Consider the following 21,714-nt stretch of genomic DNA (forward strand, 5'->3'; position numbering starts at 1 on the left):
ACCCTACCCACCCTCCTCTTTTACATAAATCGTTGCGTTTCGAACTCTTTACGAGCTCATTCTCAAAGCAAAACCGAGCAAAGCGTTCACAAGAAAACGTATGACGTACGTACCAATTAACGAAGCAGTGTACTTTTTAAAATTTTGTGTATTTTCTCGGAAAGTCCTAAAGAAAATTAGTTTTCTTTTAATGGTAATTTTACTCACGAATTTCAATTTCATTGTGTTGTATTTCCTTTTTAGGGTTCTGCAGGTACCCAAAGGTTAAAAACTGGACCCTATTACTAAGACTCCGATGTCCGTCCGTCTGTCTGTCTGTCTGTCTGTCCGTCTGTCACCAGGCTGTATCTTATGAACCGTGATAGCTAGATAGTTGAAATTTGAACAGACTATGTATTTATGTTGTCGCTATAACAAAAAATACTAAAAATAGAATAAAATAAATATTTCAAGGATGTGATTTTTTTGCCGTTTTTAGGGTTCCGGAGCCAAAATGGCAAAAACGGAACCCTTATAGTTTCGCCATGTCTGTCTGTCTGTCCGTCCGTCCGCGGCTTTGCTCAGGGACTATCAATGCTAGAAAGCTGTAATTTTGCACGGATATATGTAAACTATGCCGACAAAATGGTACAATAAAAAAGTAAAAAAAAAATTTTTTAGGGTACCTCCCATAGACGTAAATTGGGGGTGTTTTTTTTCTCATCCAACCCTATAGTGTGGGGTATCGTTGGATAGGTATTTTAAAACCATTAGGGGTTTGAAAGACGATTTTTCGATTCATTGATTTTTTTTGCGAAATATTCAACTTTAAAGTGCAAATTTTCATTTAAATCGAGCGTTAAAATAAAACTTTTAGTCCACGACTTCTGATATATTTCTTTGAAAAAGGTAGCTGAAAACTATTATAACATTTTTTGCAGTAGGTAAGCACTATAATTTCATCCACATACAACAACAATAATTCAACAATGATGATATTATTATTATTATTGTTTCATAAAAAAAACATAATCCTCCTACGGGCAGTCGGGTAAAAGAGAAAGAAGGAAATAAGCCCAATCAAACCATAAGACCATAACTCAAAACGACACCACACTGCAATAGGCACAATGTCATCAACATACACATTGATGAGAATAACAATGGCATGTTTGCAAACAAGAAAGCTTCGTACTAACAATACTTAGTCGGCCAAAGGCAGTTTACGTGGCCAAGTGAAAACCCACAAGCCCATTGTTTTAAAACACCTCCATTGTTTGACACTGTAATTGGAGCGTATGAGTGCTAAAACTCTATGTGCTTTTGCTAAATGCTTAATGTTGGTTTTTAACGCCACAGACACGCGTCAGCCAACTAAAGTTTCCCGTGTCGTCACGGGTCCCACTCTCCCACTGCTGAATTTCGATGCGCTTCGTCTTTGTTATTTTTTATTATACTTACCACATTTGGACTAAATCGCTTCAGCGCTTTCTGCATTAAAGAGGTAACAGAAAGACAGAACGCATTTGCATTTATAGCAGGAGATTTAGCCCGTGACTCCGATACCGATAGAAAAGTATTCTATTTCACTCCATAGAGTGAGAGAGCACTGACAAGCTTAGTGCTACCTTACCTTTATTTAACGGGCGCAGGCTGAAAATCAGCGCTGCAAGCTTATGCTGAGCCTGAGCCCATTGCCACCTACTTACGTTGTAGTCTTATTTTCTGTGGCAATAAATGATTTTATTATTATTTGATTGTTTTAACTATTACATTTGTTCGCAGCTGGCGCACAGTCATGCCGTGCTCTACGCCGCTCCCACCCCCGCTCCGTCAGCACCTGCGCAGTACTCTGCAAGAGTCCCACAGAGCAGCCGCCGGGGCCTCCGCACACGCCTAAAGAGGCCGTCAGCCCTGGTGACGGTGAGTGCATTTAGAGTAGATACTTGTGTCCTTGTAGCAAAAGCAGTGGTCACTACGCCGCTTCAAGCACTGGCATGGCGGGCTGGGCGTGTTCTCCGTTCATCATTGAGCGGCCGAGAGGCTTGCCGCTCAGCGTTTGCCTGGCCATACACGCAATGAACAGAGAAAACGCTCTACACGCCGCTTCTTGGTGGCGTTCAGTTGGCAGTTGCCACAGACCACTGCGGCTGGTCTGTGTGGTCTCCGTCGCCTTAAAAGCCGTCAACTCTGATGTCAGCGAGTACCTACACTTGGAGTACTCGTGTCCACACAGCAGAACCAGTCACGCGTCCCTACGCCGCTCCAAGTACGGTCAAGGAATTTAATTCATAAGCCTGAACCTTTTCAAAAGAAAAGACATTACGATTTTCCTTGTTAATTAATGCGATGTCACTGTGACGTGTACTGTGAAATGGTTCCATGGTGGCTCGTGAATTAAAGTTCTTGACCGTAGCAACTCGAAACTTGAAAAACTTGAGCATTCAGTTGTAACAGAACATCGGGCAGTCGCTGTTTTTAAAGTTGTCGAACTGAATAGCGAACAGAGCCGCGCATGAGCCAAACATTGCTACGAACATTTACTTACTCGATCATTTTAGAGAACGCTGTAGTAAGGCCCTGTAGGGCTACTACGAAATTCGAAAATCGAAGTTCATGTCTTTCGGTCCCTCTGAGACTTATACTACCTATTTAATACGAGAGTGAGAGGGACGGTACGATACGAACATCGATTTTCGAATTTCAGAGTAGGCCCTCTGTTTAAATTATTCCAGTGAAATCGTCATATTTTGTTCCCTTACACGGGTATAGCCTTTAATGTGATGCCGTCTCTGTCCATTCGAACAAAACAAATAGAGACTGCATTGCATTTATCAGTCAAATAAATTTAATCAATGGATGGTAAAACAGGGGGTAAATTAATTAGTTTCTAACCGCAGTTTGCTTTGTGCCCCGCCCGTCACACATTATATGACCGAATTCTAAATGGATCTCAACTCAACTAGACATCGAACTATTCGGGTCACCTTGCCCTTGGCGCGTTATAACGTTATGTAGACGATATAATTGACCCTGCTTATTTAATATTATACGTACTTGTCCTTCAAATTGGCCGGTCGCTATCGCCAGTGTTCAAATCAGCATATTAAAAGTTCTAGTTAATTATTTTAAACGTTTCAATGTGTTTGAATGTAAAGTTTTCTTTGTCACGTTGTTTCTTGTTTGTGATCATTTTGTTCAGAGGGGGCATACTGGACGGAAGCAGTAATTTTATATCTATTTTATTTAGTTTAGTTGAGTACATTTGATGCCAGTAAAATGTGGACAAGTTTGTAACTACACTACTAAGGGTTTTTAATGTTTCTTACCTCTTAACCTCATCATCAACCCAAACATGAACCCAAATCATTTTTTTTTTGGTAGGTATATTTATGGTATCGTCTTGGGTCGTCCCATTCGTTTTTTGTCAAGTTCTTAATTCGTCTTATTCTGCTTTCGTCATCCATTCTTTATTCGTCACTTTCTCTCTTAATCATTGTCGTCTTGGGTCATAGTTGTTGTTTGTCTTGTTCTTATTCAGGTTCATTCGAAGCTCTCTTCCTCTTTTGACATGTTCGGTGTTAGTCTTTTTATTTGTTAGTCTCATTCGTTACTCGTCACATTTTTTTTCGACACGTTCGTTGTTGGTCCCATTAGCAGTAAGTCACTTTCGTTTTTAGGTCCATTCTATACATAATTCGTCTTGTTCGGTTTTCGTCTCAATTCGCGCTTTAGTTATACAACCTCCGCTATTACGTTACTGGCCACTCAACGTGTATGTGTCCAATAAAGAATGATATCAATTTATAAAGAGGCCAAATAAGAAAACCACGAACTTGGAATAAGACCAAAGACGATAGGACGAATAACAAATGAGACTAAAAAAGAGATATACTAACACCGATCATGGCCAAAAAATATGAAGACTAATAGCAGAATGGCCCGGAATAAGAAAAAGACAAACAACGAATATGACCAAAGACGACAAAGACTACCACCGAAAGTAACGAATGAAGAATAGATGACGAAATCAGAATGAGACGAATTAAGAACTTGACTAAAAACGAATGGGACGACCCAAGACCATATCATATTTATGTAGAGTCAAGTGCAAAAATATCGACTCGGCCAATGTTGCAAAAATATGTATACTTACACGACTTTATGCACTTAAAATTAAGGTCGTGTACAACTTTGGATGTGCCGATATCTTTGCACTTGACTGTACCTACTTGCTGTGTGGTTCCTTTTAGAATTATAAAATACCCCTTAGCGGTAAAAAATGGAGGTGATTTTTTTGTTCCCCTATGTAATGTAAGTATTTAAGTATGTATTTAAGTGAAATATTGTATTATGTTATTTTGTACCGAAGGAATTTGAATAAATTTTATTATTATTATAATGTTATTTGAAACATCACAGACTTTTTAAAATGGTCACACACACTGCCTAAAACTAAATCGACTATGAGGATAATACGATCAGAAAGTTATACATGTTATGCAAGTCAAATTCTGCCGTAGGTAAATCCAAAAGTTTCCATCGTTACAATTAAATACTTCGGCAAGTTAACGGGTCGGAAAATGTTGATGTAGTCACGTACTCACGTAATAAATGTTGACTTCCTGAGACTCCTTATATTAGACGACTTATATTACGGCATCGTCATGTAAACAATAACTTATCCAATTCGCTTCTGTTGTCTATTTTTAGAGTTCCGCAGCCAAAATCATATCAATCGTCATATTCTTGTTTACAGATTACAAATAATGTTGTTCTTGTTGGCTATCATAATTTTATTTTTTCTCATTCTCCGTCTTTCGACTGGGACAAAGGAACTGGCTCATGCATACGTATGTATTTAACGTGCGGGCTCCACAGAAAACCAACACATGTTGAGTGCAGCCTTTTTGGTGTCCTGTCGTGTCACCACGTAATGAGGGCTATCGTTTTTTGTCTCACTAGATGTTGCACTGTTGCGTGAGGTTTTTATGTATGGCTTTCAAAGTCTGTTATTACGGGCGTGAAAACAAAGTTTAGATTAAAGTCATATTTAATACAACTTAAAACCGTACCATAAAAATAGCGAGCATGCCACAGTGTTGCATAGCCTCCGTTTTGTTCGGAAAAAAGGGAGGACAAAGGTTTCCGAAAGACAAAACTGTCTCAAAACACAGACATTCATTGCCCCGGAACGCATATTTGCCATATTTAATTTCAGATATTGCAAAATATTCACAAAATTATTCTAATTATAAATAAACCCGCGTAGCTCACCCAAAAACTATGAGATTTGACGTTTCGGAGACCTCACGCTACACTAGCGCCTCTAGTGGCGATTAGGGCATGGATACCGGTATTCGGTATTACCGAAAAACCGGGATACCGGTCATTTTTTCCCCTCTTTTAATACCGGTATTAAGTATCTACAAAACCGGTTTTTCGGTATTTTGACTTGTGCTTAAAATAGTAATAGTCGACTTTAATTTGAAACAAGAAAGCACTTTTAATAACTTGTCTTCAGACTTATGGCTTTTGAAGTTACTTACCTCTTAAATCTACTTTCAAATTTCAAATTTACCGCGCACAAGTTTGCTTTGCTTATTTGTAGTGTAAGCTTTCTCGAAGTTAGACCTACCTAACTGGACCGTTTGTCCCAGGTATACATAGTCGTCAACAACTTGGAGCGCAGAGCCCCCGACTATTGCGGGAGTTGGCACAACATGGACATTAGTTAGACATGACTTTCGTCCCATGTTCATTTTTAGGCCAACTCGGTCGGAAACTGCTGAGGTCGGCGAGCATAGCACTGAAGTCTTCCATGGTCTCAGCCATAACTAAAACATCGTCGGCGAATCGAAGGCGAGTGAAGTACCCGCCATTAATGTTGATGCCTCGTCCTTTCCAGTCCAGAACCTTAAAAGCATCCTCCAATGCAACGGTGAACAGTTTCGGAGCGATCACATCTCCTTGTCTGACTCCCCGCTGCAAAGGAATAGGCTTCGTGCTCTGGTCATGTAATCGGACGGACATAGTGGCGTTATTGTACAGACACTAGACACTTCAACACTCCGATATACCGGTAGTCAACTGCACCGCTGGAGAGCCTGCATCACAGCCCAAGTCTCGATCGAATCGAAGGCTTTCTCGTAGTCCACAAATGCAAGGCAAAGGGGGAAGTTATACCCTTCGGTCTTCTGTATAACCTGCCGCAACGTACATGTGGTCTACGTTACTATAGGTTTTCGGAATCCGGCTTGTTCAGGAGGCTGTAAATCGTCAAACCTGCTTGCGAGACGATTTGTGATGACCCTGAAAAACAGCTTGTAAACATGGCTGAGAAGTGAGATGGGTCTATAATTCTTCGGCAAGGTGTTATCACCTTTTTTGAAGATGAGCACCACCACTGTCTTCTGTTCCATGCTTTTGGTGTTCCCCCTTGGTGGAGGACGGAACTAAACGGCGTCTTAAGGTCCTTAAGGACTGGTTTACCACCCGCCTTCAAGAGTTCGGCTGTAATTTCATCGTCACCCGGGGCTTTGTCATTCTTAAGCTATTTGAGGGCCATACTAATCTCGTACAGGCTGACGTCTGGGATGTCTTCGTGATAGTGTCGGGTTAATCTAGCCCTCGGGTCTTTAGCTAGATTTTCGACGGGTGTTCGGGTTGTCGTGTCGCTATCCATAAAACCTCTCGTTTTCCCCCAACAGCTCAGGTTTGGATGAAATGATTCTGCCGTCGTCGGTCTTCAACTTCATTAACCGGCTTTGACTTACAGACAGATCCCTGGTAAACACCTTAGAGCCTCTGATACGCTCAATAGCCTCTTCAATGCTATTTATTAGTATTAAATCGGCGTACATCGCGCTTCAGAGATCCATGAGCCTAAGGCCAGAGCGCGAGAGCTTATTAGTTCTAGTACGGCGGGTTTTGAAGGAGTTAGATCCGATCGTATGGACAGCTTCCACAAACCCGTCGTTGTAATCGTCCACGCCGCTACCTAGGCATTCGAAATGGCTTTGAAGTTTGAGCTGAAAGCTCTCGGGGATTTTGGAGCTGAGCTGGTTCCGGGCGGAGCGAAGATTTCATCAGTAGAGACCTTTCAAGCTTGAACTGGATATTTAATGAGCCTCGTACAAGCGAAAGAAATTATGCGAAAATTTGGTTGGGAACTAATAATCGGTGAAACAATTTTCACCGAAGAATTAGAGAATCCAATTCCATATTATATAAGTATTAGTTAACAATTAACAACTTAAGTTTTTTATTTTAATACTTGCTCATTAAAAGGGAAGTTTATTAATTGCTTTTCATGTATATTGGTTATATTTCAACAAAACAACAGACTTATACAGAAAGAAAGAAAAATAAAGGGAAAATATGGAAAATACCGAAAAATTACCGAAATACCGGGATACCGGTTTTCAAAATTTGAATACCGGAATAATACCGGTATTGCCATCAAGCCCAATACCGCATAGCCCTAGTGGCGATTGCATACGCGATAGCCCTCATTTAGTTTTTATTGTTAGTTTTAGTCTTATTACTGTACGGTGGTGGTACTGATGGAACCAAATAAATCTTTCTTTCTTTCTTTAAAATGGCAAAAACGGAACCTTTATAGTTTCGCCATGCCCGTCTGTGTGTCCGTGCGTCTGCGGCTTTGCTCAGGAACTATCAGTGCTAGAGAGCTGTAATTTTGCACGGATATATACTAGTTGTAGCAACGACTGCATAGCTGCGCTGTATTCCGTCAGCAGTGTTTACCTTCTTGAAAGGCCGGCAACAGACTAATCACTCCGTGAGTTGTTGGTACTCATGGGCAGCTGTGATCATTTCCCATCAGATGACCTGCTTGCTCGTTAGCCTCCCACTCATAATAAAAAACTATGCCGACGCAATGGTAAAAAAAAAACATGTTACAGTCGAATGCAAAAATATATATACAGCCATAGCGTCAAAATTTGTATTGTATATCGCTCCTTGAGAACGAGACTGTCATTAAACAAAACCTGTCGTCTCAAAATTGCACTGTTTTTTTTTAACGCATAGTTATTTTGCAAGTTGACATATATAGTGACAGTCTCGTTCTCAATGTGCGATATATCGACCTTATGTTTAGTGGCATAAAGGTGTATAGATATTTTTGACTTGGTCATCATCATCATCATATCAGCCATAGGACGTCCACTGTTGGACATAGGCCTCCCCACAGACTTCCAGTTGCCTCGATTGGAAGCGGCTTTACGGCCCCAACGGCCATCCGTTCTCCGTGCTATATGGCCTGCCCATTGCCACTTCAACGAGCCAATGAGGGCTATCTCGTATGAATTTGCCGCTAGAGGCGCTAGTGTAGCGTGATGTTTCCGAAATGTCAAATTTCATAGTTTTTGGGTGAGCTACGCGGGTTTATTTATAATTGGAATAATTTTATGAATATTTTGCATTACCTGAAATTAATTATGGCAATTATGCGTTACGGGACAATGAATGTCTGTGTTTTGAGACAGTTTTGTCTTTCGGAAACTTTTGTCCTCCCCTTTTTCCGAACTTAACGGGACTACGCAACACTGTGGTTGCTCGATATTTTTATGGTACGGTTTTAAGGTGTATTAAATAGGAATTTAATCTAAACTTTGTTTTCACGCCCGTAATAACAGACTTTGAAAGCCCCGCTTAAAAACCTCACGCAACAGTGGCGCCATCTAGTAAGGCAAAAAACGATAGCCCTCATTCGCTTTGCTATGCCGGTAATAACCGTCAGTATCCTCCGCAGGCTCTTCAGGCGGCAAGAAAGGCGGGTCCGGCGTCCTCACGTGTCCCAAGTGCGGGGACCCGTGCACCCACGTGGAGACCTTCGTCAGCTCAACACGCTTCGTCAAGTGCGACAAGTGCCACCACTTCTTCGTGGTGCTCAGCGAGGTGGACACCAAGAAAAGTATCAAAGACAACGCCGACAATAAGTCTGGATTTTACAGGTGAGTCTACTAATACTTTGGGCTCCACAGGAAACCAGCGTTGCTGCACATAATGTGCGGCAACACATGCTGAGTGCAGATCCTTTTTGGTATCTGCCGTGTCACCAAGTAACATAGTTTTAGTGCTAGTTTTAGTCTTAGTTTTTAGGTTGTACATGGAGGCAAAATAAACCTTTCTTTCTTTCTTTCTTTTCTTTCTAGTACAAGTTAGTTAGTTATCTTTAAGTCTATGCTTAGAGAGCACTATCTGTCATCTTGCGTATGAATGTTATAGTTAGCTTATTTATATGTTATGATAATGATGATAAAAATACAAATATTCTTTATTGTACACCATAAATTAGTACTAAAAAAAAAAATAGCAACACAGATAGGAGTAGACAATAGGCGGTATTATCGCTTAAAAGTCCTCGAGTGGCGACCACGAACCGGAAGACGAAGCGTTGGCAGGCCTCCCACCAGGTGGACTGACGACATCGTGAGAGTAGCGGGAAACCGGTGGATGCAAGTGGCGAGTTGTCGTTCATTGTGGCGTTCTAAGGGGGAGGCCTTTGTCCAGCAGTGGACGTCTTCCGGCTGATGATGATGATGATGATCGCTTAAAAGTGATCTCTTCCAGCCAACCCTCGGGGTTATTATCCTTTCAAAGTTCAGTAGGTAACTCCAAAACGGCTGAAACGATCAAATCCAACAGCTAAGAACCATCGCGAGGAAACTCGCATTCACTTGAAAGAAAAAACGCATCTAAATCGGTCCATTCGTTTAAGAGCTACGATGCGTTAAACTTGTAACACCCCTGTTTTTGCGTCGGGGGTTATTTAGGCTTTACGCGTCAGAATCGTTACAATACAATCTGACGTCACATTTAGTTGAGCAAAGTGTATTGCTATTGCTAATAAAAATAATAGGCTATGCTAGATTCCTAATTAAGTTTAGAGATATAACCTAACCAAAAAAAAGTTGGAAAACCCCCGACATTGTCACTTCAAAGTTGAATATCTCAAAAACGGCTGAACCAATTTTGATAAAACATGTTTAAGAATCATTGCTAGAAAAACCTGCTTTCAAATAAATAAAATCGCATTCAAATCGGTCCAGCCGTTTAAGAGCTACGGTGCCACAGACAGACAGACACACATGCGGTCAAACTTATAACATACCTCTTTTTGCGTCGGGGGTTAAAAATAACTGTGGTGGCCGAGTGGTTTGACCTATGGCCTCTCAAGCAGAGGAGCGTGGGTTCAAACCCCGGCTCGCACCTCTGAGTTTTTCGAAATTCATGTGCGGAATTACATTTGAAATTTACCACGAGCTTTACGGTGAAGGAAAACATCGTGAGGAAACCTGCACTGAACTGCGAAGCAATTCAATGGTGTGTGTGTGAAGTTCCCAATCGGCACTGGGCCCGCGCGTGAACTACTGCCCAAGCCTTCTCATTCTGAGAGGAGGCCTGTGCCCAGCAGTGGAACGTATAGGTATAGGCTGGGATGATGATGATGATGATGATGAAGTGGGTATTTAAACCAAAGCAATGACGATGATTCAGCAGGGCTACTACCAAACTCGAAGTTCGTGTCGTGCGGTCCCTCTGACACTTATACTATTTAATACGAGAGCGAGAGGGACGGTACGCCGTACGATACGAACTTCGAGTTTCCGAGTTTCTTAGTAGCCCTGCTGCTCGGACAGACCATAATATAACAGTTGTATCAGCGGCCGTCCCCTTCTCTCGTAAATACCTTTCGCTCGCGCGACTCTTGCGCAACTTAATGTTCATGTCTTTATTTATAACTGCATGTTATTTAATACACTTTTACCTGAAATTGTTGCTCTTTGTATGGTAAAAAGTCGTTATGGCTTGATGAAGCTTGATTGGTATTGCTTTTAGGGTTCCGTACAGTCACCAGCTTCAATATCTGACACAGCAAAGGGTGGATGAATGTCTGATACTGTTTTATTTCTAGGGCCAATAGGACGTGTCAGATATTTTTTCACGCTCCGCTGTGGCAGATTTTAAGAGAAGTTTCCCTGCCGGCCGCGCGGCCGCGTTATTTATTCGTTTGTGATATTGCTGTCTTTATCGCTCGTGACATAAGCGCTCGCATCCGTCCCCCCCATGCCTTCCGCAACGACGTCCGAAATTTATATCGAGATAGCTGTAAGCTTTTCATGATTTGGGCGGTTGAGTTTTGGGTTTCGTTGTCCTCATATTATACGAAAAGTATAGCACAGAAATCAATGATATTTTACAATCAAGATATTCATTATATTTTCTATGCCTGTAGTTTTTTGATTTTTATAAAAATGCTTTATTGTCTGTATTTCTCGTGCAGTTGACATCTTTTTTTTGTCGACTTTTGAGCTCCGTTTGAATTACGTCTAGTCCATACTTACAAAATTTCATCTATTTCTGTTGCCTAGTTTTCAAATGAGACCGGGACTACGTTTGTATGGAGAATGGAACGAAGAGACTTCTCTTAATGCACGAAAGGGGTTAAATCCACTGTAAAATCTAAGCTTTTTGAGAATGGAATTTTCGGGTGCACCGAACAGGATTCCAACCCGCATCTTCCGGCTATACGCTCCGAGTGTGCTAACAACTGCACGACGGTGCACCCGACCCGACTATAAAATCTTCTTCAATGGCCGTCTCTCTCTCGACCCTTTTTCTCTGGAAGGTGTGGAGGTCTCAAGTTGAAATTAATAATACCAGCAAGCAGGTCTACAGACCCTGCTTTTAAATAACCAACAAAAAGTTGGAATACCCCCGACTTTGTTACTTCAAAGTTCAAAATCTCAAAAACGGCTGAACCGATTTTGATGAAACATGTCTAAAAACCATCGATAGAAAACCTGCTTTCAAATTAAAGAAAAACCGCATTCAAATCGGTCCACCCGTTTAAGAGCTACGGTGCCACAGACAGCCACACACATTTTGCGTCGGGTCGGGGGTTAAATAAATAGGGTTTCTTAGTTGACGAGACCAAAAGATGGAATCTGTTGTTAATTTGTTTTCATACAAAAGCTGTAGAAATCGAAACCTATAGGTGCTTCCTATTAACGCAGAATTATGAAATTTGGCAAGACCTCTCAAAAAGTATGAAAATATTTAAGTGATTTGCAAATGATTTAGTTCACAATAAAAAAACGCCCGCATTAATAAAAATAAAAACGCCCGAAAAAAAAAATGCAGCTCAAAAAGACAACTAAAAAGTAAAAAATAATTAAGTATGCACTACCTAGCTGTTGCCCGCGACTTCATCTGCGAAGAATTCGTTTATCCCTATCCCGCGGGGACTATGGTGATTTCCCGCAAAATTAGCGTAAGTTAATTTAGTATAATTAAGTATCTAGTAATATTTTTTTATGTAAGCGTCGTCGGTGTCGGGGGACCGCTAAGGTTAACACGAAACTAAAATACATATCGAAAATACAAACTGAGACATGGATGCACAGAAAAACCAGAAAAAGAGACCAGCGCTCAGCGCTCTTTTTCTGGTTTTTCTGTGCATCCATGTCTCAGTTTGTATTTTCGATATGGTTTCACGGGATACCCGTAAAACTAACAAATTTGGAGTTGAAATAAAAAATACAAAAAGACTCCAAAAAGCCAATCATAAAATACATATGTTGTATTTTTTAAAGTATTAACCTCCCCCTCTTTTTGCGTGGGGGGTTAAAAATACCTTGTATGAAAAACTAAGTTAGTTTTAAGGCTTGCTTTTGTATGTATCCGACTCGACATTGTCAGTTTTTGGACAGTATCGTGTACTTTAACGGTTTCCACGAAATCAGGTTAAATCGTGACGTGTGTGTTAGTTTGCGGGAAAAATCGTGATTGATTTTGAAAACGGTGTCAATATAACTTATTGGACAATATGGACTAGTTAAGTTTGTTTTTTTTTGGAATCTTTTTGTATTTTTTATTTCAATTCCAAATTATTTGTGACTTTTAAGGTTACTTGTCCAGTGGTGGTGTAGTGGTATAGCACGTGGCACGGAATGCCGAGGACCTGGGTTCGATTCCCAGCGCTGGTCTTGTTTTTCTGGTTTTTCTATGCATCTAAATTTCAGTTTGTATTTTCAATATGGACTAGGTTGCTGACAGAGCATTCCACTCGGTGGCTGATAAAGGACGAATGATTATTTTGTATAGATTCTGTGAATTCGTAGGTGTAATAAATTTTCGTTCTCAAAATATCAGATTTGACAGCTCACAGTGTCTGGCAAAGGCTCCGTAACAGTTCAAGAGCTGAATCTGTTTCACATAGAAGATACTTCAAGCGATCACGATATGCACAATCCCTTCTAAAATGAAGAATAAACAACCGGAGAACAAGAGCGTGTCGGACACGCCCGAAATAGGGTTCCGTAGCCATTACGAAAAAATTAAGTAATATTTTTCTAAGGATTTTATATTTTGTGCGGATATTCCAAGTTTAGATTTATACTTTAGGCTGGTATTTACTCTTAAACTACTAATAATTCTCAAGAAAACTTAACCGTTATAGTTGTCCTTGTAAGTTTGATGTACTTACTACCATCCTGAATTTTTTTTTAATTTTACACCCACCGGTTTAGATTTTAGAGGGGGGGGGACGCCCTATTTTAATGAAAATTTGCACTTTAAAGTTGAATGTTTTGCAAACAAATCTTTAGAAGACCTATCTAACGATACTCCACACTTCAAGATTGGATGAAAAAAAAATCACCCCCACTGTAAAAAAAAATATTTTTGATTTTTGTATTGTACCATTTTGTCGGCATAGTTTACATATATATTCGTGCAAAATTACAGCTTTCTAGCATTGATAGTCCCTGAGCAAAGCCGCGGACGGATAGACAGACAGACAGACATGGTGAAACTATAAGGGTTCCGTTTTTGCCATTTTGGTTACGGAACCCTAAAAATACTACTTATTATGCGGCGCTTGTATTTTTACGTAACGTGTATTATACATCTGCATAAAACAGGCAATTTATATTGCAAAACACTCCGTAGTAACTGTTTGCATAATGTTTATTTTTAACTGTTTGGCAGTTCAAAATAATTGTTTTTGTTTAATTAATTCCGTGGTTAATTACCGAATACAAAAATAAAATTAACGCCAAAGCTGCAAATTTGTATTAAAACAGTTTTTTAACGACTATGGTTTGATTTGACTGTGTTGACTTTTTTTCCCCTACTCCCAACGGGTAGCAGCCGGGCTACTACGAAACTCGAAACTCAAAGTTCGTATCGTACCGTCCCTCTCGATCTCGTATTAAATAGTATAAGCGTCAGCGGGATGGGTTACGAAGTTCGAGTTTCGAGTTTCGTAGTAGCCCAGCAGGCCTGAGTGTTTGATTTAAATTTCAGCCCGATTGTGATGAGCAGGCACTGTATTTTGTTGATTTGATAGGGCTAGCTTAAGGCGTGCTGGGGATTTAATAAATAAAAATTGTATTCTCACTCGGAAACGTGTATTGCGCTCGCACAGGTGCACAGAGAAGGGAAGGGAATAAAACTTAATTCTAACAAAGAATCGACAGTCGAGATAGTGCTGTACCTTAGTGTTGGGGTTGCCAACAGATTGACGGACAGGCATCAAGAACGACTAACCCTAAAATTATTTGTTTGAAGAAAAACACGGAAACAGCCAAGCCTATAGTAGGTACTATATCATATGATTGCCGCGATGCTTAACATAGACACAACGTATGGTATCATATACCTAAAGTTCAATGCCTTCTCAGCACATGTTACGTATCAAAGGTCATTGTATCCGCGAATCTGCTAAACAATGAGAGCGTTTATCGTAATTTAGCGTTGCCATGGTGGAAGGTAGTGGGGGTACTCGACCTGCTTCATAGATAATATAACATAGTTTTTATACAGGTATCTGTGAGGCTGCTTATCCCTAGTACGGTTGTTTGACCGCATCATAAAACTTGCGAGCTTGTACGCGAAATGGTAAACACAAGGTGTCAATTAATTTACTGAAAACATTAGGTTAGTTCATTGTATTTATTTTCAAATAATTAAATTAATACGGTATTTGACTATTTTATATATGTTTTATAAATTAAAACTACACAATGCCTGTTATCGAATAGAAAAACATTTTTTAAGCTACCTTTACAAATAACAAAGTTATAAAGGTTTGAAATTCAAGATAAGACAGAAAGACATACTGGCATGTGACGTCACACGCCAGTACCGCCATACTTGCTGCATAGAGAAAAGCGTTTGAGAAAGAGACAGGTATATAGATTATTCAAAAAATCACTATAAATCCAATTTTCAACCGATTTAAATTTTCTCTTCGCTAAACACTATCTGTATATCTATATTTTCATGATAATATTAAGATATGGCAAAATCAGGAGTTGTCAAATACCGTATTATTAAAAAAATATATGTTCGTATGTTCTGGTAAATCAGTAATTCTACTTGATTTCTTACTACACTAATAGGTAACTAATTTCTACTTGTCAGTCTCGCCATTTTTATAAAAAAATAAAGCTAACAGAAAAACGGGTATTAAATAATCTAAATGGTATGTTACATTCGTAACTTATAGACTAGGCACAAAATGGACTTAAAATCATACACACAATCTGGTTGAAAAATAGTGTACTCGATTGTACACTGAATTCTGAGCAAACTACTGTAATAAAACACCTTGCTAAAAACGTGAACACAGAATTGGAATGTATTGTCAAGAACACATTGATATTTACAATAATGTTGACAGAGTTATTAAAGTTTGAAATCGAAGATAAGATAGATAAAGAAACACTTATTGCATAGAGAAAAGCGTTTTAAAAAGAGACATAATGTAGTTATATAGATTTTTCATAACATGACTATAGTTTAGTTTAGTTTATTTATTCATTCAATACATCATTACATTATAATTTACATAAATGTCAGTTATAAGAATTTGTATTGAAATCGTCACAAGGTAATATGATTAGTAATAATTATAAAAAAAAAAATCAATTTTCACCCAATTTTTTTTCCTTCTGTAAACAGTGCCTGAATATCCTATATTTTTTTAATAATATATAGGGTATGGCAAATTCAGATATTGTCAAAAGTCAAAAGTCAAAATATCTTTATTCAATTTAGGCTATAACAAGCACTTATGAATGTCAAAAAAATCTACCACCGGTTCGGAAAAATCTCTGTTGAGAAGGATCCGGCGCAAGAAACTCAACGAGGTATATTTTTTTTAAACAGATTTGCTATATTATTAAATGATATCTATACATCACAAGTATTTAACACAACTTTATATTTAACACGCCTTCAAATGCCTTATTCAGTGTATTGTTTGGTGGTCACATACCATCCCATGATTCCCATGTTACCCGTGCTTATTTATTTCAATCGTATAACATAGCAAGTTATTATCAGCTTAAACAAAACTATCTATCATGTTCGTGCGAATATCACGTTTTGCTGCAACATTGCACTTGTGATACCAATAAAATGTAGACTTTATTGCTTCAAGATACAGTCTACATTCCTTGCCCATCAGACGTCATGTCACGTATGAATCTTACTGACCTTCGTATCAGATCACTGACATTATAATAGTTGTTTTATGTTTTGTGTTTTATTTTCAATGAAATAAAGTTTATTATTTGTAATCTCGATATCCCTAATGTAAACAATCATCATGCTTGACGCACGCCGAGAGAACTTTAGTGTATTTATTTATTATACTAGACGTTGTCTGCGACTTGGTCTGTTTCCCATAGGAATTTACAAATCGACAGTTTAGTTTTTAGAGGGAAGAGGACGCTGGATATTTTTCAAACGAATCACTGTATCGAAAAATCATATTCACAGTCTTGTAATGATTTTAAAAGACGATACCCCATACGATAAGGTTAGAGGAAAAATAAAACACCTCCACTTTACATCTATGGATGGTCTGGCGAGGTCCCCTTTTAAATGAACTAAAAGAATTTCCTTGCTCACCCGCGACCTTACGATAGCTAAGCTTATGCAAAATATGCGTGTTCATGCCCAGTTGTTAGTGAGTTGGAGTCTAACAACTGGTAGCATGGTGTGCGGTTGTGTTACTCTGAAGATGAGCTCTGGTTGAGTTCGAAACGCGTCAGTGTGGTGTGGTGGTGGTGATAGATGGGTTTGTGTGATTTGTGTGTGTTCTTACAGTGTAGAGGTGGAGGAACTGCATGAACACGCATATTTTGCATAAGCTTAGCTATCGTAAGGTCGCGGGTGAGCAAGGAAATTCTTTTAGTTCATTGATATGGACCTCCGCAAAGTAACGCCTGATTCAATAAATTATATCCCCTATTATTATTATTTTCTGCTTTTTAATTTACCACTCTCGGCATAATTGTTACATTATAGTTTTTGCAATTTTGGCTACGGAACACTTATATCCCTTTCATCATAAATCAATGTATGAATGACATCCACCAGTCTTATATCCAGACAGTTGACATGTCGTCTCTTTCCCTCCAGAAAACCACCGCCTCCTCCAAAGAAGATCTTCGAATACCTGAACAAACATGTGGTGGGGCAGGAGTACGCCAAGAAGGTGTTGTCTGTCGCCGTGTACAATCACTACAAGCGCATATATAACAACGTGACCAGCGGCGCGCCGGCCGACGCCCATCATCCCTTGCACCACACCCATAGAGGTGAGTACTTGCAAGATTTAAGATCACAGCTCATTACAGCCACCCGGCACCCGACCAGCACCGCCTCGCCTCGAGTGGTTAGTATTCTGCATATGGATTCGTATGGGTATGCGCTCATACATCAACTCCGCAGCGTCGTCGTCACCGGATTGCCTGGATCGCGAGGTTGCCACGCGCGGACGGCGAGTGGACCACTCGCGGTGCTGGTCGGATGTCGGGTGGCTGTAATGAGCTGTGACCTTTATCTTACATTCGCCTCACTAGAGCCCTTATCCAAGCCACTCGAACTAGATCGCTTCAGACGGCGATAGTGGCGGGCAGTGCCCTCTAGTTCGTTGAGCAATGCTTGTCCTGATAGAAACAACAGTAACAATAACCAGATTTCCTTAAAAAGTAAATCAAAACTAAAATGGAAAAACAAATTAGTAGTTTAGAACTCGGTTAAGTTACTTTTCAACAGTCTGGGCCCATTCAAAATCGTAACCACCGCAAAAATTCCTAGTAACGGGAATAAGGACTTAGTTTTTTAACCTTTTGATAGCACTCCGTTCGGGGACCGTTGTCTGTCTGTTTGTCCAGTGGTCGTATTATCTAACGTTCTGGCGTTCGCAAACCCCAAACGGAGTGCTATCAAAAGGTTGGAAAGGTTGGACTTCTTTCTATCACACGGTAGGCCGTGTGATAGAAAGAAGTGGTGAAAACGATCATGATTCAGAGTGCGTTAGGCGTTAGAAGTTCCTGTCGTTCCGTCCCTTTCACACTCGTACTAAATGATATAAGCGTCAGCGAGTTCAAATTTTGCACTCCTTAGTGCAGGGCCTGCTTTATTTTCTAGGGAACGCGTGGACGTATCAAGTTGAAAGTAATGTACAATCAGAATTCAGTCGCTTAGAATTAGTATTGTAATTGTAACCTTGCGGAATGTTACAATTCTTCATTGTCAATAGCTTGTTTGAAAGCAGACCAAAGCTAATCTATGTTGAAGGTCAGCACTCAGCGCTGAATCGATTAGCTACACTCTCACGTTTTCTCTCGAAAGTGGATCGGTTTTTCCGCGGAAGCAGCCGTTTAGAATGCCGTGCAATTGTTACATTACTTTTGTTATTATGTATTATGGTCTCCGTTTTAGCTTTGGCAAAAATGCTTTCTTTTTCTACCTACTCGTACCGGTCGAGTTTCTCAACCGACTCTCGTGAAATTTTGTGAGCAGGTCGCTAATTATGTGTTTTGCAGATGTTTTTCAAAGTGGCCGAGCCCTAGGGGTTGCCATGGTATAGGTTAGGTTATGTTTGTTTTATAATAATTCTGAACAATTAATGGATTTAAAAAAAAAGAGTCATCATCATCCCCCAGCCTATTTACGTCCTTCTGCTGGGCACAGGCCTTCTCTCAGAATGAGAGGGGTTGAGCCGTAGTTCCCACGCGGGCCCAGTGCGGATTGGGAACTTCACACATACCATTGAATTACTTCACCGGTGTGTGCAGGTTTCCTCGCGATGTTTTTTACTTCACCGTAAAGCTCGTGGTAAATTTCATATATGATTTCGCACATGAATTTCGAAAAGCTCAGAGAAAAAAAAAGCGTAATGAAAAACAATACAGTATTATGACTTGCGATCATCATCATCATCCCAGCCTATATACGTCCCACTGCTGGGCACAGGCCTCCTCTCCGAACAAGAGAGCTTGGGCTATAGTTCCCACGCGGGCCCAGTGCGGACTGGGAACTTCACACGCACCATTGAATTGCTTCGCAGGTTTGTGCAGGTTTCCTCACGATGTTTTCCTTGACTTGCGATGTCGAGCCAATAAATGATGGTCTCACCGGAAGACCAGCGATGATTCCACCCGAGGAGAATCAACTTTTAAGTGTATGTTAAGCCACATGTAGACGGACACCGGACAGCGGACCGTTTTTTTAGCCGGACTTGCGGTGTTGTATAGCTATGTCGCCGGACAAGTGTACGGTGCATGTACGCACATTTGTAAGCCATACAACACCGCTAGTCCGGCAAAAAAAACGGTCAGTTGTACGGTGAAAACAACGGACCTCTACAAGCAGCCTTATTCTGTCCCGTAACTCAAGGGACTTCAGTGATACACTTTTTTTTTAGAAAAACGTTCACTACGATATTAGCATGCTTAGGAGCCATGAAGGAGTCACAACTCCAAGTGCATAAAATCACTTTCAAAAAGTTAACTTAAGAGATTACCTATACTATGCCAACAAGCTAGACTAAAATGTTGCTTGACCATTTTTCGTTTAGCATTTGCAGGTGGTAGGACCTTGTGCAAGGTCCGCCCGGATTGCTATCACCATCTTGCTCGCGAATCCTGCCGTGGAGCAGCAGTGCTTGCATTGTTGTGTTTCGGCGTGGAGAGTAAGACAGCCGGTGAAATTACTGGCACGTGAGGTATCCCATCTTAAGCCTCTAGGTTGGCAACGCGTTTGCAATACCCCTGGTGTTGCAGATGTTTATGGGCGGTGGTGACCTCTTACCATCAGGAGACCCACTTGCTCGTTTGCCTTCCAGTCGTATAAAAAAAAAAAAAGCATTTTATTTCATTATCACTTTTCAATACGAATCCTTTTCGCCCATTTCGAAATACTCTAAGGGTTTCCGCTGAAGGAGGAATGTGGTTTTCATGTACTAATAGAAACGCTATCTCACCTCGCTCCGCTCAGCTGTTTCCATCAGAGACGTGCTGTGCGAATGGAAAGTTTCTATTGGTTCATGAGAAAGACATTCGTCGCAACACATCCTCCTACGTCTGTGGTGGAAACGCAATAAGGTGTACAGCTCACATAGTCAGTATTTATTACAAGCTTTAATTTAGTTTCACCTGTCCCGTTGTCTGTCTGTCTGTCTGTAGTCAAATCTTGCAAGTTAAATTCGACCAACTTCCAGTAGTCGGATTGACTTGAAATTGGACCTACTTATGTGAATTTGGTGACAGTATAATAATCTGGTAGTGACATCTTGGTGGTCCTGCCAGGATCGTCTCCGCAGGAGGGAACTCCTCAATGGTTAATAGTACAGACTTGAAACTTGGTACGGATATACAGTTTAAATAACAATGCAAGTACAGTCAATAAAAAGCTCAGTCAGCAAAAAAAGCTTGTGTTAAAAATGTAATTTTGAACCGAAAGTTATTGATTGTTGCAGATCTGTTGCACCTCAGCCACGGCAACAGCAACAGTAACAGCAACAGTAACGGCGGCGCCGACGTGCTCGAGCGGCAACACCACGAGCTGAGGCTCGACAAGAGCAATGTCTTGCTGCTGGGGCCCACTGGATGCGGTCAGTATTGTCACAAGATCCAACTCAATCACTTTGTTCAATGGGCTAGTTACATACATACATAATTCATAAACATCACGCCTGTATTCCCAAATGGAGTAGCCAGAGCACACGAAACGTTACCGCTTCGGAGCCACTTTTAGCAATTTTAGGTTTTAAGTTGGACAAAAACGGTACAATAGTGACAGGTTGCTAGCCTGTCGCCTACGGGTATACCTTAACCTATATCCTCAGTCGCCTCTTGTACGACATCCACGGAAGAAATGGAGAGGTGTAATTCGAACCCGACACCACACGGGATGGGCTAGATACCTAAAAATATTCACTGGTTAGGATAGATAGGGGTCCCTTACTACTACTACGAGTTCCTTACTCCTTACGAGCTCCTACTTTTGTGTGGTTTTGGCCCTTTGGACCGATGCAAACTTAACATAACCTAAACCTACCATGTTTCTGTGTCGATTAAATTGGGGAAAAAACGTGATTGTGAAAATAAGATTCAGTATAAAAGCATATTGGGAAAAATAGAATTTGGGAATGGGGAAATGATTTAACCAGCCCTTTAAACATTTCAGCCGTTTAGAAAAACTCACGGTTTAGACTTCGCGAATTCATGAGCTTCTACTTATTTTGTTAGTGGCACTATTACCATTCTGATCATGGGCGTGTAACACTAATGAATCACAATTTCTAAGATCCTACGTACGTTAAGCAAATAAGACTTAAACAATTCCTATATTTTAAGCGAATTGCCTAAACTATTGTGTAAGTATTCTGCATTCGTGTCACGT

The 21,714-nt window shown here is 40.3% G+C and overlaps 1 protein-coding gene across 1 annotated transcript in view; it reads left to right on the forward strand.

Annotated features, from left to right (window-relative positions):
* Positions 1-21,714, forward strand: part of ClpX (Caseinolytic protease chaperone subunit) — a 60,190-nt gene that overhangs the window by 8,770 nt on the left and 29,706 nt on the right. The window contains exons 2-5 of the mRNA XM_074104396.1: positions 1,765-1,902; positions 8,756-8,957; positions 17,443-17,621; positions 20,789-20,923. Of these exons, the coding sequence (XP_073960497.1) occupies positions 1,765-1,902; positions 8,756-8,957; positions 17,443-17,621; positions 20,789-20,923 (654 nt within the window). The remainder of the gene's footprint in view (positions 1-1,764; positions 1,903-8,755; positions 8,958-17,442; positions 17,622-20,788; positions 20,924-21,714) is intronic.

Source organism: Choristoneura fumiferana, chromosome 21 (assembly GCF_025370935.1).
Source record: "Choristoneura fumiferana chromosome 21, NRCan_CFum_1, whole genome shotgun sequence".
Classification (NCBI taxonomy): domain Eukaryota; kingdom Metazoa; phylum Arthropoda; class Insecta; order Lepidoptera; family Tortricidae; genus Choristoneura; species Choristoneura fumiferana.